Source organism: Oreochromis niloticus, linkage group LG16, assembly GCF_001858045.2.
Source record: "Oreochromis niloticus isolate F11D_XX linkage group LG16, O_niloticus_UMD_NMBU, whole genome shotgun sequence".
In the NCBI taxonomy this organism is placed as follows: Eukaryota; Metazoa; Chordata; class Actinopteri; order Cichliformes; family Cichlidae; genus Oreochromis; species Oreochromis niloticus.
In genome coordinates, this window is record NC_031987.2 from 19,856,276 (window position 1) to 19,881,027 (window position 24,752).

Here is a 24,752-nt window from a genome sequence, read left to right on the forward strand (position 1 = left end):
TCATCAGTTGATGTGAGATCAGGAACTGACTCCCCACCCCATTGTTCCTTCAGTGGTGCTGGTTTCAGTCATTGTCCAAATCTACTGTTTATAAGGTTTGGGGAAACCTGCAGTCAGCTGAGACTGAAGAAGTCACTTGGATGAGTGACGAAACGTTTCTCCCACTGAAAACGCTACGTCCAGATGAACAGAATCAACCCTTTAGGGCTATATATGAGTCTGTTTTGCAATATGTTCACCACCTTAAAAAGAAGTTATTATCAGAAGTTCAAGTAACAACAATATTAATTTTAGCATTTAAACAGACTTGATGAGCACCGCATTTTCATTTTGCGGCACTAATCAGCCCAGCGAGACTGTGAATCAGAAGACCACAGTATTAGAGTGCTCCCTTTGCAGACATGTTATTGGCCCGTGTGAGAGAAAGGTAAAATATTAAGAATGCCTCCATTCTACACTGACGAGCCAAGTAGCAGCTACTGCGAAGACTGTCCTGAAGGAACTGGTAAATGTGCTCAGGGAGTTATCAGCAAGGACACAGGAAAGCTAATTGGCTTTGATTAGGCAGAAGCCAGTGTAACATATTTCATTAAGCAAGAGAGGGTGAAAGAGAGATAGACAGTAATGAAGGAGAGTGTTGCTTCCTCTTTCTTGCCAATCATGTGTCTCCGTATTTCCATTCTGCTTTTGCGCCCACAATGCAAATGTAACAATTTCAGTGGCTGCAGTTTGCATGTCTGTTATTAGAACACCCACCATATTAGAGCTTAATGCTTTTTATTTGCATAGGAGTTTGTGAGACAGATGGTGGAGGCACATGTCATTAGATGTGTGTGTGTGTGTGTGTGTGCGTGCGTGAAAGAGAGAGAGAGAGAGAGAGAGAGAGAGCGAGCATATGACTCACTGGCTTACTGACTTTTTGCTGACCAAGCTAAGTGATACAATAACATTTGAGTGAATGGGCAGATTCAAGAGCACCAAATCAATTTGGTAAGACATGATGCTATTTTTATCTATGAACTATAAATATGCTCGTATGCATTAGGAGTACCAAAGCAATTCCAATAATGTACCTCTTTAACTTCATGTCAGCTCTTGCGTATCCATGTTCAGATTTTGCAGCTCGACCTGAACATTACGTCGCCTTCTGTTAAGCAGGCAGATAAGTGGAGCTCGGATTATCCCAGCCAGCTGTGCACAATACACATGTTTACATCCCAGGTGGATTACTAAAAGTCAATAAGAGTTAGGTTTGGGATTACTTCAAATAAATGTGGTTCTGGATAGTTTTTTATGTTGCGTTGTTAATCCCACTTTTTATATTGGAAGTCACTGATGTGATCCTTAAGGAATATCCTTAAAGCAACGAAAATGTTAATCAATGCTGGCATCATCTCCTGATTCTTAAATAAAACACTCAGTGCTCAAAACACAACCACTAGGCTACCTTTTTTTCCCATGCACTTTGGCAAATTAGGTGGGAGCCACATTGTCATGCATCTGGATGCTGATTTTTTTTTTTTTTTTAACAGTAAAAGCTTTCTACTTTAACTGAGAGCAGAGGGGAAAGGAATCAATGGAGTAATAAAGCAGCAAAAGACTTCTGAGACTGAAACATTTAAAAGTCATGGAGATTTAAATTAAAGACAAAAACACAATGACCAAAGCCTCATTAAAAAGGGCACTGCAATGAGTGAAAAAAAGAATCATTAAAAACAAATGAAAACACAAAAAAAGAAGAAGACTGAAAGAGATGGCAATAAATTTGGTGATTTCAAGGACACAGACACTCTTGATATATATTTGCAGACTTTAGTTAATCTAATTTACCGGTGCCTTTGAGGAACTGCGGTGGTATATTTTCAGGGGATTAAAGGCTTGAGTGTGTTTGACTGCACATGCCTCCACAACTGTGTCAGTGAAGTTCGGGTTTATGTGTGCAATGTGATTTGTGTCCTCAAGATTCAGCACACATGGGTACCTCTAATCCCCAGGATACAGACACAGTAGCTAACCTGTTTAAAAGAGTGTTGTGTCTAAGAAGGGAGGCGAAGTGAAGATAAGCGAGAATGCCGTTAACATGGACTTTACAGGATATGATCCAGTGAAGCTGCCAATGGCTGAGGGCACAGAGAGGCTTTAGGTAATCTTTTACATTTAACAGTATTTTTATGCAAGATTGAGACTGCAACTTTGGGGTAGGAAAATACAAACTTCCAAATGTGTTAGAGGAACTTGGTTGAAATGGCTCAGAAGGAATGAAAAGCAAATGATATTAACTGTATCACACGTAAATGGAATATTTTTCAGAGGTTGTCGCTGAGCTCCTGCAGCCTGAAGACTGCTATTCAATTTACAAAAATCATTTGAAAGGATGCGCTCGATAGTTTTAGTGTCGTTGTAATCCTGTAAATATTATTTCATACTGACTTTTACCTGCTAACCTGAAAAAAATGTAACTATCTGCCTGTCAGGGTTTATCATTTAAAAGGATGACATCATTTTAAGGTGTATGAACTCGTATCATGGGTTTTGTAACATGGGTTTTAGTGCTATCCAGATGTTCTCCAGATAAAGAGGGGAAGAGATTTGTTGGCTATTTGGGATGCAGCTGTTACAGGAAGTAATGAATCAGTGAAAGTATTTTAAAAATCTACTTTGGGAATGTTTAAACCTACCTATAGTAGGTGAGAGACCTGGAAAAACCTAGCGTGTGTTATCTGTTATGACTCTTTGTATGTGTTTTTTGTATTTGCATTATTTATTTTGTAGGGACCTGTCATTTTGTGGGATCTAAATCCCTCTTTTGGGAATACAAATCAAGTCCCATTCAAATAAGTACAATCGAGATTTAAAACATGGTTTAAGTCCTTGTTAGGATTTGGCAGGAGTGATTACCCAACAAGCATTTTGCATTTCAGTGTCCCATCAAGATATCTGTGGACCGGACCCGACACGACTCTGTGGCTCATTGTATGGCTTTTATTTTGTTACTTTTTACACACACACTTTGATAGCACTTTTCAGTGTTCGCTGCCTCGGCTCTGATACTCCACAAGCAGCTGCTCTCCTCTCCGGTCTCGGCCGCAACTGAAATAGGGAAGGTGTGATTAGAAGATGTTCACCGGCTGTGCCAAGCCAGCCTCCCCTACCACCACGCCCTGAACCCACTGCGCCACTCCTCTTCTGCAGTGGCACCGCTAACCACACCCCGCCACAATATCATCATCAAAATCGTGGATTAAAAAAAAAAAGAGGCTCCAAAATAAAGGTTGTGTTACACCTATGACTCCACAGATATTTGTCCTGTACAGCCGTCAGGACCACCGGCAGCTGGAATCAAATTACAATAACATCTTCAGAGCTTATGATTTCACTTTCTCTTCACTAAGCTCTTCCTTTTTTTCTCTCTGTCTATCTAAAAGCCAAGTTTAACACAGTCAGCTCCTCTCGGCTTAAAAAGGGTCATTTATCTTGCCAGTGGTATCAGGAGAGTCCACTGCCTTATGGGAGAATCCCAGCTCACAGGATTTTTCATGAGGCAGCGTGAAGTGAATTTTTACAGCAAAGTTGAAATATTTAAACTAATAAGAAGGTGCATCCACCTCTAGTCCTTTTTCCTAGTATAACTCTATAATTTTTATGCAGTTGCACCATTTGAAGTCTGTCCGAAGTCCAAAGTGGAGACTTGTTTGGTTGAATATTTTGTATGATTAAGTAGAATGACAAAAACTTTCCAAAGGTATGAGGAAAACCAATCAAATGTCCAGATCCTGCAAGCTTGAACCATACCCACAACCTTATTATTGAAACACTATATTATCCTACAGAAGAGGATTGCGGCCACTGGAGAAAAAAAAAATGTGGGCACGTCTTTTTTTTCTTCTTTTCCAGAATTCTGATAATAAAGTCACTTTAATATCAGAATTCTGGATAAAAAGAAAAAAAAAAGACATGCCCACTTTTTTTTCCCCAGTGGCCCTGATTCTCTTCAGTATTATCCTGCTCAGCCAGCCACACTCTGGAGATACACAATTGTCTTCTATTGATTAAAACTTAAGGTTAAACCCATTTAACTTTTTGTTTCATTGCAATAATTTTTAAGGTTATGCCAAAAATGGGCCAAAAGAAACCAGGGAAGACGAGCTAAACAAGAGCTAACCTTTGAATAGGTCAGAGTCCACAGTCCACAAAACAAAATAAGCAAAATTCACAAGCTCTAGGAACAACAGGAAGCACACAAATGAGGCCAAACAGACACACTGACAAAGGTAGAACAGGAACTATATGCTGAGGGCAAATTGGTGAAATGTGAACAAGAGGAGAACAGAAAACACAAGAACATAACCAAGGCAATAAACAGACACAAAGTAAATCTCAAAACAAAATACAAGAGATGATGACGAATAGTGTGTCTTATATTTTGTGATCGATGATATGATCAATATTTTATGATTTTTAAGAGACCACTACTGGATGTGAAAACAAGGTCCCCTCTGTTGCTGCTGATGCTCTTGGACCACAACAATCTTTGGCCAACACAGTGTTTATAGACAGGAAACAGAGCAGTGCCACTCTGCAAATTTTCAGCTGGGGATGAATTGAACTGTCAGGACACTTTTCACACCATAACAATTTGGACAGCGAGTCACCGACGCTGTAATGTCCTTCGTTGTGGCCATGGCATGTTGTCGCTTAATAGCATCTAACATTTTACGAACAAACCAGCGCAGTTTAAAGCTAATAAAAACTGTGCAATGCATTACATAATATTTTAACAGTAACAGCTCCTAACTGTACTGCTGTTGGCTGGACAATCAGACGTTCCACCTTTTAGAGACAAACCTGCTCACTCGTTGGCTTTTACAACTTAATAAACACACCTAGACTTAGACAGCTTTATGAAGCTAAAAAGTGAAGAGTACACCACTGAATGAAAACAGATGAACACTTTAGCATGCTAATATTCCATCTGTTCTTCTTCTTTTCGTTACCAGATGAAGACCACACACTTCGGATCCTGCTCTATTCGGTGATCTTCTTCCTGAGTGTATTCGGAAACCTGCTGATCATTGTTGTTCTAACGGTCAACAAGCGCATGCGCACCGTGACCAACACCTTCTTGCTGTCCCTCGCCGTCAGTGACCTGATGATGGCCATCTTCTGCATGCCCTTCAACCTCATCCCCAGCATCCTCAAGGACTTCATCTTTGGAGCTGCCATGTGCAAGATAGTCACCTACCTCATGGGTGAGCAAAAAGGGGTGTGGTGAAAGACGGGGTCCCAAATCACTTATTTGTTATTTGTTTCTCTTTTCACAGTTTTTTCTATACTGTAAAAGATGTGAATAAATCCAGAGTAAGCCTCAGATTTCAGATATTTAGAGGCTATCTTTACATTTTAGGAACATTTCTTAGCTAAGCTTATTGGAGAGATAAAATTTATTTCATTTTAATCTATTTGTAGCATAAATTTTAGGTTTCCCTATGGTAAAGACACAAAGACATACACTGTATATATAGCTGTGTTTTACAGAACGATCATGTATGTACAAATGTCTTTGGTACAATGTTGGTGATAATCTTTTTAGCTGATACAGAAGAACTGCTATGAAATGCTGTATAAATCTGATTCAGCTGAATTTTAAGCAGCACAGTCGCACATCGGTGGTTTGCAATAAGATGAGAGGTCAGACACCTTCTGATGGAGGTTAAAAGTGTCTCTACCAATGGGAATTCCTTCAGGGAGCCTGTATGGGAATACTTTTCAGTGAACAGTGTTAAAGTTCAAGCTTGTGGTAAGGATAGCAAATCATCAAAAGCCATTTTAATGCCATAAAACTAAAGAATGTGAAGACACTTTCAGTAACTTTGCTCCAAACTTTTGCAAATATATCTGCAAATTTAGAGTTCACTAAAGACTAATGGCAGTTACTTTCCATCTCATATTTACAAGAACATATAGCATTTAAAATCAGTATTACTAATATATGAATTACATAAATTAATATATGATATATGTATTAATAATATATGAAATCTAAATCAGCGACAGTAGGTTACAGATAATTACAATGCTAAAAGCTGATGGTGTCATTTGTTAGCAAGCAGTGTGTAAATATTAAATTTCAATTCAATTCAAATCTATTTGTATGGCACCAAATCACAATACAGTCACCTCAAGGCATTTAATAATGTAAGGTAAAGACCTTATAATAATGAAAAATGAAAAGGAAAAACCACAACAATCAGACGATCCCTATGAGCAAGTACATTGATGACAGTGGGAAGGAAAAACTCCCTTTTAACAGGAAGAATACTGGAGCAGAACCAGGCTCAGGGAGGGGCGGGGCCATCTGCTGAATAATGGATGAGGATGGATAAAAGCACATAATTTTCTCCAGTTCTAGCATTTACTATAGGCAACATCCATGCTTGCCTGGACACTTTTCTTAATTCCTTCCTCATCAGACATTTGTCTGCAGATTATAAAGAGACAAATTGTTCAGCTCATTAGGGAATTACTTTTCCAGCTTTTGGTAAATTAGCTGGGCTCTGAGGGGAGTTATTAATGGTGATTGAATTATCTATAAAGGATATTTGGTCAGTCATCATTTACAGTTAAAGGCCCACAGATTTGGAATACTTTGCAACCAGAAATAGAAAAAACAAACAAACAAACAAACAAACACACAAATTAACTTAAAAATTTTAACGCAAAGGCAAAATTATGGCTTAAACAAAAGAAAATCTATAATCATGTATCATGTAATCATTGATTATATATCATTTTTCAAAAGCAAAAATCTTTTTGTCTGATGCAAGCTGATTTGGCATCACCTGCTATTTTAAATCTAAGCAATTACATTTTAAGTTTGACTGCAAAGCTAAGTCAATTTTACCTGGAAAACAATTGACTTGGATTATTAGAAAATGAAACAATCACCAGTGGCAGCTGGTGGTTTCATACTAAATGAAGACACCGTTCAGATGCAGTGACTATAGTGTTCCTGTTGCTTTCTAATCCTGTACTTCACTTAACCTTAATAAAATCTGTGAAAACAATGGAAAGCAATAGCAGTCAGAGGGTTAGGATCTCTCACCTTTTGACCTTCAGCTTATACAAGTGGTACATATTCTCAGTCTTGCTTATAACAAGGCTGATGTGCCTCTAACCCTCTAAGTCTGAAGCCTTTTTTTGACATTCCCACCTTTGCACCATCCCCCACTTCATAAACAGCTCCACAACTGTGAGGCTAGAGCTTTCTACAGACAAGAGACACTTGAGAGCATCTTTAAAAAAACACAAAAAACAAGTCTTCATAAACCCAGACTGAAAAAACAAAAACCTAGAGCACAAACGGGCAATTTTACATCTTTAAAGATAAAATGTGATGATGAAATATCAACATTAGACTGGGGCTATTGAACCTGAATTCTCAACTGCATCTCCACCAAATTGGTTGCTACACAGAGTAAATGAAGCACAATTTAATGAGTGAATGTGCCGCCCTTGGCAACCATTGAAAAATTGCGTTTGCACAAATAGCTGAAACATATTTGTCCAGGGAGTGGAAAGAGTTAAGCATAATATTGAAGTATATATTTTCTACAGAATGGGGGAATGACATGGAGGTAAGCTTTAGTCTTTAATTCAGTGTGTAATACGGTTGCTTATTTCATTTAAGTAGTTCATTAATGTACTGTAACGCAGATACCTGGAAAAAGAGAGGACATAACATTTTTACGTCCTCATTTAAATTAACAACATAGGAAATTTCAATACAATTATTAATATTAAAATATGTCAAAAAAAATAAAACAAACAAGAACAGGAGGGCTTTTGTGCCCAGAATTATTTGAGAACTGAAGAGAAAAGAAGGCTCATGTAAAGCACAGGGCTTATGAATGAAGGCAGCCATCATTAAGGTGCACTGAAGAAAAGGACAGAGACCCTAAGGGGGGACTATTGGTGGATTGTCTCCTGCTTCCTTGGGGGATGCTCTAAAGCTTCCTTCGTATATAACCATAGTGCACCTAAGGGTCTCTTGCTCCCTCTCTCTGACACACACACACTCAGTCTGTATTGTGTATTCTCGCTGAAGACATGGATAAGAGAGGTGAAGAGTAATTTCCCGTCTTGCCCTGTCACTACAGGGATGGCAGATCAAATCTGTGGCTCAGGCCAGCATGATTTCCTCCACCACAGGATTCAGATAACTGTCTCCACCTCACACTATATTCATTTGCAAACACGTCTCCACCGACGGCAGCTTTTTGTTATGATTGCAGATAATAGCCTACTTGCTTTGTGTTATTTTTTTATTATGGGTCCAAACTCTTTTTTGGCACTGAGCAGTAATAAATGTTTATACAGTGCAACAAAAGATGGCATTAGATACAAGATAGCAAGCACACAGTATTTTACCTGCTTACTTTTTTGTTTTGTTTTCCAACAGGCATATCCGTGAGCATCTCCACTTTTAGCCTGGTTGCCATAGCAATTGAGCGCTATAGCGCCATCTGTAACCCCCTGAAGTCACGGGTATGGCAGACCCGTTCGCATGCCTATCGGGTGATTGCTGCCACATGGGTGCTGGCCTTGATTATTATGATCCCCTATCCGATCATCAGTCACCTGGAGTCGTTTCCGCGGCGTGACAACACTACAGCACACCGGTGTCGCCACAAGTGGCCTGTCGCAACTGCAGAGCAGACCTGGTACGTGTCTTGGTTCACTTTGGTAACATAAATCATGAGTGCTATGTCCAAAATAATACTCTACACCCATCACCAGGGTTATTATAGTTTGCATTGCAACTTGCCTGATGAGGCATTGATAGATGTGTTACAACACTGTGAGTCTGTATTTATTGAAGTACCTGTACTCATTTTTGCAAATCTTAACACAGAGGTATGTACACTATGCAATACAAAATAGCTCAAATATAATTAAAAAGACTAAAACTAGCACTGGCACTATTAAAAACTAAACTAAAACTAAACATTTTCAAACTAAATGAAATTACAATGAATTAAAAAAGATTATTAGATAATTACATTACACAAAATAAACAGTTCTTCTCGGAATAACTTTTTTCTCATTCTAAAATTATGAGAAAAAAAATTGGCAGAAATTTACTTTAATAGCCCATAATCTGTAACGTGCACTGCCAGTGCAAAGTGAGTGAGATCTGAGATAAAGTTCTCTGAACTTCCAGGTAAGCAAACAAGAGAGTAAGATCTGATTGACATATGACCTGATAGTAAATACATTAGAAGGGTTACCTAGGCAACAGTAACCTGGAATGTCTGCAAGCAACCACCTTTAAGCTTCAAAGTGAAACATGACGAATGAATCGCTTCCAATGTGGATGCAGCTTACCCCTTACCCTCAACCCTTATCAACTGGGTAAACTCAGTAAAGAAAGTTTTTCACACAAATCTTCAGTTCTATGAAACTTAGTACACACCTTGAAAAACCAGTTTTAACAGCAAAAACTTGTAACGACTTTATCAGTTTCCTCCACATCATTGTGGAGGAATTCTGTTCCAATCCTTGTTACATTACTTTCGCATAACTCTGTAACGTGACGCAAAAAGGTTCTTTTTTTCCCCCAGACAGGCTGTTGTAGATTTGCTGGTGAGCTTGGGATCAAGGTCATGTTGCATGACCCAATTTCAACCAAGCTTTAGCTGTCAGACAGATGGCCTCATATTTGACTCTAGAATACTTTAGTATAGAGAGCAGTTCATGGTCAATTCAATGACCGCGAGATACCCAGTTCCCGTGGCTGTGCAGCACGACACTGAGATGTTTGTGCTGATATGTTGCGTTTGGTTTTTGCCAAATGTGGCAAAAATCTTCACGTTAATCTTGTCTGTCCAAAGGGCATTGCTCCAGAAGTCTTGCTCACGTATAACCTTGCAGACTTAAACCATGCCACCATATTTTTGAACGTTCTACAGTCTAACCTTGGGGGGGGGGGGGGGGGGGGGGGGGGGGGGGGGGGGGCTGGGAAGTCCATTATGGCATTGTGTTAACACACGTCTGAATGCTCCAGAACAGCAAACTGGAAAATGTTCTGTTTTGTCAGTTTGCAACATTTTTTTTTCTTCTGGCGACTTATTTATTTCTCCTCATAACAATAAAGCCTTTGTATCCATGTGTATATATATGTGTATATGAGCTATGTATCAAGTATCCATAGTATCCACACATTCTCTTGCCAAGTTTGATTCCAGCTGGAGATACAAATCCCCTTTGGGATTGTGACAGGAGGGACATAAAACTCTGCCAAATCAATTATGTGAAGCAACACCTTGTAATAAGGGAATTACATACCACACCAAGTACACCTGCAGCACCAAGACCCATCATTGCAGTGTTTTCTGAAAAGTTCTGGTTTACTGATTATTACAAGATTTTACTTGCTATAGGGTAATTGTGGAAGTCGATGTCTTCTATTACTTTGTTTTAAGTTGTTTTTATTACAAATTCTAAATCTTACCTAATGAGCTAGTGTGGGAGAAAAATAAGAAGAGACTACAAAGAGATAGATGGAAAATCAGTATCTCTTATGTAGACCATTTTATTTGTTATACTTTTTCATTTCTTTAACATTGTGGTGAGGTAATATATTCATTGTATGCATATTTGATAAAAATATAAGAAAAACAACAACAAAAAATTGTCTAAAATATCTGAAAAGTCATTAATGCTCTGAAAATTAGAGAAGGATGTCTCCTGGATTAACGAACATAGACACCATGAGTGGATAAGGTACGCAGTCACACAGTGGAAGTTGTTTTAACTCAGGATGGTCTAATATACCATGAAATTTCAGTCATGCTACATAGCCTTTATTTAGTCAGGCATTAAATTAACTCCATGCAACAATATTTTTGGCAACTATAAGACTGAAGATTAAAAGTTCCTATTTCTTCATAGGAAACATGTTAGAACATTTTACTCGTATTATAAACACACATTTCCAGCTATATTTTTACTTCATCATCAAACCCGCTGTCGGGCCATGCTTCCTTCTTTACTTTCACAACGCTTGCAATCACAAAGTGATTTTTATTGTAATAAACTTTAGATGAACTGTGTCTGTTTATGAGTGGTGTGTGTGTCTCTGTGTCCTTTCAGTAAGCCACTCTGTGTTGAAATATCTCATTCACTTCCATGTTTGGACCTGGAGCCTGTTTTAACTATGTCTGTTCAATGTTTATGTGGAAACATTAGGACAGGTGAAGACAACAGAGCGTGTTTCAGTGTGTTTTTGTTATGAATTATGATAAAACAGGCTTTGGATGTAATTTCAGGCGACCATGTGATTATCTTTGTGTGCTCATTATTTTTGTTTTTGTGTTTGTGTCTGATTTGCCATGTTTGTATTTGATTTTCTCTTCTGGGTATAAATTCTGTTCCCACTGTCTCTGATGTATTATCATAACATTTGACCCATAGAGCGAAGCAGCTGCAGCAGCAGAGCTGGTATTGTTTTCACCTTGTGAATCTTTCACTGAGCGCTGGATCCCATTTCATTTGATTTTCAATTCATGTAGCAAATGGCCTCAAAACATCCAGTCCACATAAAAAGATTATACATTTTAAAGCATATCTATGCCTTTTTGTGTGTCTCAATGAAAACTATAATCCTGTCTCACTGTGTGTGTCTACAATGGTGAACGTATTTGTATGAACCTCTGGAATATCAATGTGCAATCGTCCCTCGGCGGTATGTGTTTCTTCATGAAATGGCTGATTAGATGAGTACCTTGGGAATTGTTAAAAATGGAAAGGTCATTGGTCTAATCTCCACTTGAGACATTATCTCATCAGTCTCCCTGCAAGACTTTTTTTATTATTATTATTATTTTTTTATTTACACACACAATACTGTGTGTCTCAAGCCTGATTTCTTTATATTTTGCTGGGGAAATGAGAAATAGGTTCAGTGATTTATTGAAATATGACCAAGCATACATGGGAATACAGCACATAAGGAAAAAACAGAGTTTACGCAATTCTAATGAGCTTAGAAACAAACATTTTGCTTTGTTTTCATTTCTATAAGTAGTGTTCAGTCTCCAGGCTTTGTGAAGGACATTCCAAAACTGTGCAAGTTTTCAACTAATATCTTTGGGAATCACCTTGTTGGTGCCAAACTACTAATTTATGCCCGTCAAACTGTGCTAACTTTGGCATTTTTCATACATTCAACCAAATAAATGGAAACAAATTATATGCTTTTGCAACACGGCTGCTAGTAACAAAGGGCCCAAAGATATGATTTAAAATGGTTTATTTTGCTCGTGGTCTGTTATGTGTAGCCACAACATTCGTTCATTCTTTGAGTTACATTGCTTTTCTATGCTTGAATTATTCATAGGTAGGTATTTGCTGGCTTAACAAAAAGAAAGAACGGAAGAAAGAAAGAAAAGAAAAGAGATTCATTAAGTACCAAAGACAAACTCTGAAAGACCTTCAGAAAGCCCAGAGAACTAATCCTCAACACCACTTAAAAAAATCCTTGGAAAGAAGGATTTTTTTCCGTCAGTGTTCAGATTTTGCCAACAGGAAAACATCACTGTTTTGTTAAATTCACTCACTGTAACATTTGCAGGTGTGTAATTGAGAGCCGCCTTCAACGTGAGTGTTGTGCGACCCATTAGCACACACCGCTCATGTAATAATGTTTTATATTTACAACTGCTATGAATTTTGTTCCAGAAGAACTCTCTTTACTTGTTTCCATTTTAACCCAAGTTGTGTTTTTATTTCTGATCCAGGCAACAAGCTTGTTGGATGTTAAAATGTTCAAATGCAATGACCCAACAAACCAACAGGCAAACATACAAAGCATGTGATGAATGCATTACTCATAAGATATGTACAGACTGCAACTCAGTGCACGGAGTTCACGTGTTATTGTTTTTTTGTCCGCTCTGCTTGGATTTTTAAACTTCTCATCTCTCTTTTAGGTACATCCTGCTGTTGCTTGTACTGTTCGCCATTCCAGGCGTGATGATGATCGTGGCCTACGGTTTGATCTCGAGAGAACTTTATCGAGGCATCCAGTTTGAAATGGGCCATAAAAAAGATTCTTCAGGTGAGGCCATTTAAACTACGGTACTTATAGAAAACATAAAAGAAAACATAAAGAAAATAGTAAGTTTGAATTAATGTTCCAGAAAGCCATCTGGTTCCTAGAAAACAACAATAAAAAACACAGAAAACTACAGCAACGTTTAAATCAGAATCAGAAACAGAGAAAGTTTATTAAACCCAGAGGGAAATCGAGTTGTCATAACAGCATGCATACAACATACAGCAAAGCTGTCATATAAAATGAGGCAAATATATATAAATATAAATACATAAATATAAAAAGGACACGCATATTAACACTTATGTTTCGGAGAAAAACAGCAGTAATTAAAAAAATGGACAGGTGAATAAATGTGCCATAACAATCATTTTAACTGTAGTCGTGCTTTTTATACTTTTAAACTGAATAGCAAAAATATTTATCTAAATGATTTGATGAAGGAAGTAAAGAACGTCTTCATATTAAATGTTTATGTAGAACTTCTGAACCTCATTAATAAAAACAATCATTGTTGGTCTTGTATTTCAGTTCATCTGTGTGTGTAGCTCCAGTATACAGAGAGTATACTTAGTATTTTCACTAAACAGTTAAAAGCACAAAATAGTCTGAGTAATGAGTAATTCAACTGAGTTTTTCATATCATAATATAAATCAGTCAGATCAGTCAGTGCTCTCTAATTGACTTTATTCTTGAGTGAAACTGTCTGTTACTGAATGCCACAACACTTATCAGCTCATACCAAACAAGTTCTAACCTTACATTTTTTTCTACAGGTTTGTGTGAATTATGAGGAATTTTTTTTAAGTACAAGAATTTCATTAGTGCTACAATTGCTGTAGTGTGCGCAGGCTAAGTGAAACATAACCTTTTATCGGAATATGAACTCGTGTCTGGGGTGATAGCAGCACCGACTGTCCTTGCTGATGCTCCATTAGAGGATGGATTGGCTGGCAGCTGCAGGCATGGACATTACCATCTGTTTGCTCTCAGAGAGAAAGGGATTGTACAAATATATAAAGAGTTTTTGGAGGAAAACAATATGGATTAAAAACAAACAGAAGGAGAAGAGATTGAAAAATTGCATCTTAACCCACAGATTGCAAAACTGCCTCTAGGAAATATGTTTAATAATCCAGCAGGTGCTTCGGTAGCTTTACAATACCAGATCTTGTTTGTATGGGGTACCTTGAGGCTCTTATTTCTGAATCCTTTTTAATTCTATCTTTATAGAGGAAAAGCAAGGTTCTCAAATTGCTTTACTGAATTGTAATACCCCCATAGGCTAGTAAGAATTACTTGCTAATATTCCATCTATGAAGGCAAGAAGTTGCTCTTTAAATTACTCCAAAATAACCTTACACAGGAGTTAGTCAGCTGGCTGCAGGATAAAAGATGATTTCCCAGAATAAACTATTTTTAATGCAATGGCAGAATCACTCTGATATCAACACCATTTATGTTTAACAACGCTGACTTGTAGAAAATGCATCGGCGTAACTTTGTGCTGAACATTGGGGGGGGGTCAAGATCTCTGTCTAAATAAATAAATAAATCTGGGTAAATTCCCAGATGATTAAACAAGCAACTATTTTGCTGGTAATACCTGAAATGAGTAAAGAAAATCAACAGACTATTTATGCAAGATAATTCATAATTTTATTGGGGGGTTATATTGGTTGGGTTTGATTATTGGGAGGGTCACAACCCCCCTAACCCCCCTGGAAATTACGCCCCTGGGGAAATGTATTCCTTCACAATTAAATTGATTCTAAAATTTTAGTTTTAATGCAGTCGGTGATTGGAATGATTTGGACACACGAAGGCATGAGTTTGTATCCAGAAAAAAAAAACTGTTTGGTTGAGGTTATTAAATGATTTTTTAAAAATGTAAACAAGCACTTTTTATTTCAGGTCATTACAAACTCGTTCTTCTCTAAACAGAGACAACATTTTTCCCTAACATTAATCAAGTGCTGTAAATGTCTAAAAGTTTAATAATGCCGAAGGCATCAGAAGTGGATACAGCACTCCATTATAGGATGTTTGTGACTTTATTGCTTTTTTCATTATGTTGATGTAATTTCCTTCCAACGACGTGGCAATTTAGTTGCATAGGATAGACAATTATAAGGTGCAGAGGTGTCGTTAAATGATTTAAAATATGCCAGAAGAAGGCCCCGACATGAAGTAATGACAAATAGATTCTTAAAGTAATACACAGTTTTAAGTCTATATTTTCATTGCTACTGAGTGTGCAATCATTTGGAATAATACCTATATCCAGTATTTTTATTGTGTTAATTATGTTCTGCATTTTTGTTTTGTTCCATTGGTTTGGTATCAGTTCATTTAAACCTTCAAGTAGTGTCTGTCCTTTATGTCTTTGTGTTTTGAATTTTAATTTGCTTCTGATATAATCCAGACCCATCCCCAAAGGGCAGAAAAGGCATAAAGTATCACGAAGCAGGAGCACTGCTCAAACATTAGAGGATGAGGCTTTAAATAACTTGGCTGAGAATTTGTTTTTATTGAATTTAATTAACACCAAAATACTCTCTCTTTCACCCTGCTTGTCATTTCAGATGTAAATGGCCTGACCGCTACCGTGTCTGCTGGCAGTGATGATGGAGATGGTTGCTACGTGACTGCGGTCCAGCGGCCGCACACGATGGAGATGTCTGCCATGGCTGCATCAGGCAGGGCGATCAAGGCAGAGAGGCCACGCAGCAACACATCGGAAGCCAAGCTAGAGGCCAAAAAACGAGTCATTCGCATGTTGGTGGTGATTGTTGTCCTGTTCTTTGTCTGTTGGATGCCACTGTACTGTGTCAACACCTGGCGGGCTTTTGATGAAAGCTCTGCCACACAGACGCTCTCAGGGGCCCCCATCGCTTTTATCCATTTGTTGTGCTACACCTCCGCCTGCGTCAACCCGATTATTTACTGCTTCATGAACACACGCTTCCGCAAAGCTCTGCTCGCCACGTTCTCATGTTGCATCGCGCCTTGCCATCGGCGTCGTCATCGTGGGCTTCGGGACAATGAGGAGGACGCTATGGCGACAGGTGCGTCCATGTCCAAGTTTAGTTACACTACTGTCAGCACTATGGGAACCTGTTGAGGGAAATGGATTCACAACAATTAAAAAAAGACAGTTACAGAGGCAACACGAGACCCAACATCCCCCCAGCTTTTTGTTTTGTTTAACACGTGCTCATAGGGACATTCATGTGAAGTGAAAAAATATGCCATGTGATGTAGCAGTATAGAAGCTTCATTTATGACTGTGAATAAAATTATATATCGATTATCTTAAGAAACCCAGTCTTAAGTGTAAATACCTCCATGGCTTTTATGAAAAAGCACAACACCAGAGTATACAGTTATCTCTTGTAGACAGAGGCAAATTGTTGGCTTAGATATTTGCGGTGTGGATGTTAGTAGTGGTTGGCTACATGATATGTGAGACAGTCTTTATAACTAAATAGTAATTATGTAGCTATAACAACAAACCCATGATTTGCTATGTAACTTTAAAACTGTGTTTGATGTTTTGCAGTCAGTTACTGGTTGTCTGTGTTAATGATGATAATACATTTGCCTTGTGGACAAAGTGCCTGCTTCTAAATTGAATGGCCTTTATTGTCACTGTAAATATATACAAGGAAACTGAGATGGTGCAACGTAAAAAAAACGGACGCTCACTAAAACACAGGATGATAACTAAGACGTACAATAAAATCTAGGATAAATAAAGATATAAAAACCTGTATAAAATATACAAATCTGTATGTACATTAATAAATAAAGTGCGGGCGCACAGCAGCCAGATGGGTGGCACACTTTTAGTGTTTTTCCTCATTTGATTTTTATTGCATGAGAGAAGAAACTGAGCTAAAAGCCTGCGTGAGTGAAGTCCTTGATGATGTTGGTAGCTCTGCTCAGGTAGCATGAATGGGCAATGGCCTCCAAACAGGAGAGGGGGCACCCAGTGATTTTCTCTGGAGTACTTTCTTATCTTCAGCCTGCATACCACACCGACATGCAGTATGTTACCAGCCTCTCATTTGTTTCCCAGTAGAAGGCCACCATCAGCATGCTGTCTGTGTTTTATCTCCTGTCTTTACTCTTTACGGTCCTCAGATATGAAGACCCTCCAGGAACTTGAATGTTTGTGCCCTTTCCACATGAAGAGAGGGGTCAGATCAGTGTCTAATTTCCTCCTGCCGAATTCCTTTGTCTTTGTGCTGTCTCGGTGTCAGGTTATTCACTGAGCATCACCATGACTTTGTCGTGTCTTTTTATCTTGTCCCTGTATGCTGTCATAGATTCTCCTGTGATAAACCCAATGATCGTTGTGTTGTCAGCTAAGGAGTTGGTCAAGTAAACTGGCATTCAGTCATGAGTGCAAAGGGAGCAGAGGGCCAGGCTCGCGACACAATCTTACATCGATGTTTAGAGTGATGGAGGAAGAGCGGTGGGGTTCTAGTTTGATTCTCTGTGAGCGGTTAATGAGGAAGACTTTGATCCAGGTGCAGATGAGAGGCCTAAGTGTTTATAGTTTGCTGACTAGAAAGTTTGTAATTATGATATCAAATGCAGAGCTATAGTCGCATAGCTCCCTCGGTGTTCTGGGTGGTTTATTGCTGTGTGGATTGCTATGGCAATTGCCTCTTCTGAGTATCTCTTAGCTCTGTAAGCAAGCTCATGTGGATCAGGTGTGGGAGAGAGCCTGCTTTTAATGTGATGCTTGGCAAGTTTCTTGAAGCACTTCTTAATCACAGGCATATAGTAAGTGCAATGGATCTATAATCATTCAAGTCCGCAGAGACTGGCTTTTTGGGAAAAGGAATTATAGTGCCTGACCTGACTTTTTCTAATACCCCAGTGAGCTGGTTAGCACATGCTTGGAGTACTCTCCTTAGCACATGTCTGACCTTAGCAAAAATCCCACATCCTGTTCCTGCAGTGAGTCTGTTGTGGCCTCAAACTGGATGAAGAAACCACCTAGCTCATCAACAGTGATTCACAATGATTCACATTCACAGTGATTATATGCTGTAACTCTTCCCAAACCCTCCAGGAGCCGTTATGTATCAGGTGGTCCTCAGTCCTGCTCTTGAAGGCCCTTTTCATCACCTTTATTCCGCTCTTTTAGATTGGCTCTTGCTCTGCTGCAACAGGCTTTGTCACTTGTTCTGAAGAAAGTGTTGTGGTTTTTGAAGAGTGTTTGGATGTTGCTTGTCATCCACAGTTTGTGATATAAAAAAGCACAGCTTCTGTGCATTCCTCCAGCTTGGTTGAATTAATCCCAGGTTGTGTGATCAAAGCAGTCCTGTAGCTGTGATTGAGCCTCTTCAGGCTGTGATCGTCTTCATTCCTGACTTTGTACTTCTAGCAGAAAATGTTGCAAATGTCACATGCTGGTAGAAGTTGGGGAGTAGTGTTTTAAGACACCAGTGGTTAAAGTCGCCCACATGTGGGTGACTGAATGGATGCGCTGCTGTTTGATAATGATGGCATTAGCATCTGGTGGGATGAAGACAACAGTGACTATCACCACTGAAAACTAAATATTATATTTACCTAATGTTAATTTTCCTCTAATTATTGGAGTTAGAAGTGTAGTTTAAAAGTTCTGAAACACTCTTAAGCTGCAAATATTCACAAGATGTTGTAAATTGCTACATGGCAACTGATAAATGAGTAGGTTGTTATGTGATATTCATGTCATGACATAAAAAAAATAATCAAAAGAAAAAAATATTATGTAAGCCAACATCTTTTATGTGCTTGGGCCTCTATTCTGCTCTTTATGGAAAGCATTTTAAATGGAATTTTATCTTTCTAAGGTAATAAATTCTACATATCATATTATAAAAATTTTATTAACTCTCCTGTGTTCATCTGAAATTACTGAATATTACCATAGATATAATAAAAAACAGCAAAAGAACATAATGACTGATTCACTTTTAGAGATGGTGTGAGTGGCTATTGTAGGGACTGGGATTTTTTTGAACTTCTGCAATGGCTTAATTTTTTAGCCCTGGAGTTTGCTGCTTGATGTAAATATGGTTTATCAGTATCATTGCAACTAATGCTTAAAAGGACATAGTAGCTATAGCACCAGATATTTCTCCTATTGCTGAACTGCATTTGTAAACCAGTCTGTTAAGTGCAATGTACAGGTACTTCCCAGAACCCTCATAAGCTCATTTTTCTGTGTCCCTGTTGAACTCGTCAGTAGGTTAAAGTTTGGAAACCAGGATTCAAAGTTTGTGTCTTTGTCATGTCTTTCTTATACACATGACTCCCCTCACACTAATTCTGATATGTAGATATATATCTATATATAATCTATATATATATATACATATATATATATATATATATATACAGGGAGAGAGAGAGCGAGAGAGAGAGCAACAGCACACTTCCTTTTATGTATGTCCTACAGTGGGTACAGTGGGAGAGCTACTTTAGGGCACAGAATTTTATCAGCTGAAATCTCAGCATGTATAATGGAAAATATAGCAAATGACAATATTGTTGACACACCCAGACTAGCCTAGTAAATCTTGCTGAGACAACTCTGATCTCACATGGACAAAGTGACAAACAGAACATTACAGAGATCCTCCATGTGTCACTGTGCACGCTCAGGCCCCATCATCATTGAAGCTCAAGAGGCAGACATTCATCTACCTCTCTGACAGCGTTTGGGCTCTACTGATTTCCACAGGGACATTCAGCTTTTGTATGTATATCTCTGATCTTAAGTATGCACACGAAAGTGATGTCATGGAAAATGAATTATGTTTTTCAGTCCGATCTGACAAACTCATTGTTAAATCTTTGAAAAGCAGACATTCCTCCCTTGTGAACACAGATCTGCCGCTGCGCTGAACAGCAGACGGGAGATGTGGTGTTTCCCACATTAGAGGAACACTTTTGTTCTGGAGAATTATAACAGACTTATTTCCCTGCAGTGACAAAGAGGTTGTTATGCCTCACTCCCCAGCCCACCGCATCTCATCCACCAGCTACAAACACACACTCAGGCTCAATTATGAATTTTCTCGCAGCCAATTACAGACAGATGCCAATAAATACTGCTTTCTCCCTTCACAGCAATTAAAACTGGCCAGGAAAATGAATCTCATTCTAAAAATAACTGTGATAACGAATAGTTTGTGGTTGGACCGCTCATTAGTATATTTCACTTACACATAATGTAAATGTGAAGAAGAGTAAGTGTGAAAAATGTGTCTTTTATGGTCTGTTCATCCAGCCTAATCACTGTTCATACAGTAGAAATATTGTTCTTGTTTCATGCACTACCACAGACTTGTATTTGATTGAGTAATCAATCATGTTCAGTCAATGGGTTGGCCTTTATAATGTGACACATTCTTTAATTATCATGACAGATACACATCCCCCTCTTCTCCTTAAAGGCTATACAAACCTGTAAGTGGTTGCATTGATTGACTTCTCTACCATCATCGCCTCCTCTTGCTTCAGCTTCTTATTAACATGCATGACGATGGCACATACCCTGCTCCATGCATGACAATAGCTTTTTTTTTCAGCCTTACTCACTACATGTCTCTGCGATACGTGACAATGACTCTAGCTGCTGCTTGCATTTTAGAGTGGTTCCCTTATATAAAGGTGTAGCCATTTGTTACAATAAATGTTGGGATATTGACACTAGTGTAGCTGACGCATGGTGCAGTTGTGCTCAGGGGAAATGCTGCTGAAGAATGATAAGAATACTGTCCACAGGTGTTGCACAGGGACTCTCTGGTGCACGGGGTTGACAGTTTGAACAGTGCTGTAATTGTTTAGTGCAAGCAAAGCTGCCTGAGAAGTAAATTTGCCTGAGTGGGCAGCGGAGGCAGGGGCATTCATGGCAAATCTGCTCTCCAGCCGTAAAATGCTGATAAGAAAATAAATGTAAAAATTCAGTCTCGGTTATCTGAATGTTAAATAAACGTCTGTCCAGATTCCCAACTGATATGTAAATCTTAGCTTTGCTATGATTAATATCACATTCAGCATTAGGATAACTAATTCTTTTTTTTTTTTTAAATTAATGACACAATAAGTCATTTTAATATAGTTTTTGTTTCTATTTTAAATAGCTCAATAAATATAAATGACCACCAGCAGTAGCAGCAGCAGCCATAGTCTGGAATTTCAGTGATAAATGACTATTTGGATGAATTGGAAATTATTTATTGAAATACAAAGTTTCAGTTATAAATTATTCGGCAGTTACACTCAGGTGAGGTTAGATAGCAAAGCTGTGTCTGGTGATGGATGATGGGAGGAGGTAGGACTTCAGTCTTGGCGCTGGTTGTGGCAAAAATGAAGCAGGTGGAGACTTGAACAAGAAACTGTATCTTGGCAGGATGAGGTGTAGAATGACAGCAGAGCTGTGAGATTTAAGGGTGGCAAAATACTGATATTTTGCATACATGTATCTAAACATGTTTTGTCTGAAGTAACTATAAATGAACTATATTTTCATCATGAAGCCAGACAAGCATCTGTCCCCTAACCCTTTCCTAACTGTCTTGTGCATTGTCTTTACAAAGTTTAACAAGGTTAAAGTCATTGTGAGGAAATAGCGGCACAATTGAACTACAAGTGTTAAATGAGATTTTAATCATTCATTCAAATAAATGTGTTTGCAACATGCCAGAGAAAATCATTCTTCAAAGGATTTCTTTGAAATTATGATGAGGGTTTGCATTTTACTTCATTTGTGTGTTTGTGTGTAAAGATTATTTATACTTACAATTTTGCCCGAGAAAAATAAGAAATAATAACAACGAACTAATGTTGTCGCCCTAATCATGAAGGACATTCCCTGACTGGTCATATTTGATTGTAAATCATAATCAGTTGAATTACAGGATTTATACCGTAAATTTGGGGCCATTTGGTGCCTCAGAAGGTCTGGAGCACCAGGAAACATTATCATCTTTGCCAGACTGCTTAACCAGATTTGCCATTTTAATTGCATTATCTTATAAAGCAAGGAGCTCATTTATGACATAACAAACAGTTTAACATCTTTAAAGGGAAAAAAAGAAAAAAACTGAAACAAAATAAAAAAAGAAAAAACACACTGCTGCCCTTTTTAAAGCTGTCACAAGCATCTTTGTTGTGGAAAACATCAACATGAACAGACAGTCGTCATGCACGTGCACAGCAAGCTGCAAAATGAGTTATGTTTTAATATAGTCTTCACTGTTACAATGTATTAAATATGTATTAGTGATTTTTGCTGTCAGTATGATTTATGTGGAGCATAGAAATCAAGCTGTAGAATATGATTAAAGGTTGTGCTGTCTGAAAGTTAAGTATTCTGGGAATTGTTTCATTAGTGTTGATGTTTACTGTCTTGGGGGCAGATTTTGAATTAGTGCAGCTATTTTGACATGAATGTCAGCGGCAACATGTGAAGGCATAAAAAAACCCTTTTAGCGTCACGCAAATACAAGCGTCGTTAGCAGAGTTAGCTTGTACGCTATTCTCAATTGTCAAGTGTTTACATATAACAATGAACTGTTCTTTGTTTTGTGATGTTTTTGTAAGGGAAACTGCTGACCGTGTCTCTCGGTGATAAATAGTCGTGTCCCATGCTTCTGAGCAACTCGTTCAGGCCGTAGGCGTCTATGGGGTGAACAGAGATGAAGGGTTAGAGATGCATACGAAGATGCATTTAGATTTACTTGAATAGTCACAGTTGCCAGGCCACCATTGCCTTAAGAGCATTTGGAGAATACAGTAGCTGTGTGTGTGTGTGTGCATGTGTGTGTGTGCATATGAGTAATTCATACATTTGCTGTGTGTACATGTGAGTCACTATTGTTTGAGGCAAGATGAGAGCTGAAGATGAAAGCATTTGGCAGTGTTGGAAAATAATATGGATAATGGTGAACGATGTTTATACGGAGAAATGTAGGTGTTGGCTCAAAATCCTCTTCTGTTTGTGGTAAATGGTGATGAAAGATAACTTTTTGTGACTCTGCTGAATCAGTGACAACTTTGTGGAAACAGTTATGACGAATATTTACTTTGGGTTTCTTGGCTACTGTTTGTGATGCTGTCTTAAGAAATATGTGCCGCTGTGACACTGCAGTTTGCAAATGTGTAATTTTTTTTAATGTTCTTGTTTCTGCTCTAGATGGAGGAGGTTCCCTCGGTACCTCCCTTATGACAGTGCAGATTCTCTGATTGTCATTGCAGCTGCGATTCATTGTCTTTGACTTGTCAGACACAACAGATGTGCTCTCTCTGCATGAGGATCATCCGATCGGCATTAGTATATTTTAAATATGTAATGTTTTCAGGCTGGCTGCTGCAGCGGCTCAGTAAAATCATGATCCTCATGTCTGGCAGATCCAAAATACAGCCCTTTTCAGACATGTGATATTACTGGCTTCATTAATCTGCTAAGGTGAGGGCATGCCATCATTCCTCCAATTCAAACATGCTGCATTGTACTTTGCTCTGTCACTAGCTTTGATATTGTTGCTCTAACATAATGGAAAAAGCAGCTGGGACGCTCATTCACACTTAGATCCTGGCAGGTAAAAAGGAGTGCATGTTTGAACGGGGCTTTGTCTCTCCTGGTTTGTCTCTGTTTCTAATGTACACACAGTGTTAAATGTGCATGTACAACTGGGTCATGTTAATGGTTGTAAATTGCTTTAGATTTTTATGTGCAATATCTACTAATCCAAATAAAGGTTATATGTCAAATAATATCTTCTTGTTCATTCTTGAATGAATTTGGTGTTGTATGACAATTGCAAGTGACATATTCTACACATCAACAGACATTTTAAAGGAGCATAAGAGGAAGAAATTCATTTAGGCTCCATCTGAGTCATTCTAGGCCTCACTGTGCAGGTTTGGTTGGTTTTAACTTTTAGGTCTGAAGTCGCACTGAAATTTGAGAAGGTAAAGTGCACAGGCGTTTGCCCACCTCAATTATTTGCCTCCTTGGTAGTTCTGCTCAGAGTGGTCTTAATGGAAAGCTTAATGGTGGCTTACCTACCTGTATAGCCTCTCTCACAACACAACCAGCACATGGGATATAAATAAATCTTCATGCATTAAAAAACAGTGGTTCCCAAATGGTGCGGTGAGGCACACTGGTGTGGCTGGGTATTTGGTGTCAGCATATACATTATTACTGCAACTCCATAAAAGAATGAAATTTAAATGCACTGATCTGATTGAGTGAAATGGGTAATAAAGGTTGTTTTCTTATGTGTCATTAATGCTTCATCCAGATGCTACCTTTCTGTGACAATATACGGTTAAAAAGAACAACTGATGATGCGTCAGATGGCATGGAGGTATGCCTTAAAATTGTTGCATGACTGTTGGAGGTGCCTTGGGTACAGAATGGTTGAAATCCACTTATATATATTTTTTTAAAGTGTTACAAAAACCTTCTATGACTTCTGTATAAAAATAGACTCTGTACATGAAAGCCAAGCAGAGACGTCCTCATTTAGCACCTTTAATAGACAGCACTCTCAGTGATGATCTGCAGCCTCTTGACAGCATTTTAAATAACTGAGTACATGAAGAGGTACTCACTCC

At 38.4% G+C, this 24,752-nt stretch overlaps 1 protein-coding gene across 1 annotated transcript in view; it reads left to right on the plus strand.

The window, feature by feature from the left end:
* Positions 1 to 23,903, plus strand: part of cckbrb (cholecystokinin B receptor b) — a 30,886-nt gene extending 6,983 nt beyond the window's left edge. Inside the window, exons 2-5 of the mRNA XM_005457866.4 lie at positions 4,998 to 5,249; positions 8,459 to 8,720; positions 12,990 to 13,117; positions 15,701 to 23,903. Coding sequence (XP_005457923.1) covers positions 4,998 to 5,249; positions 8,459 to 8,720; positions 12,990 to 13,117; positions 15,701 to 16,239 — 1,181 coding nt within the window. The 3' untranslated portion in view covers positions 16,240 to 23,903. The remainder of the gene's footprint in view (positions 1 to 4,997; positions 5,250 to 8,458; positions 8,721 to 12,989; positions 13,118 to 15,700) is intronic.
* The last annotated feature ends 849 nt before the right edge of the window (positions 23,904 to 24,752 follow it).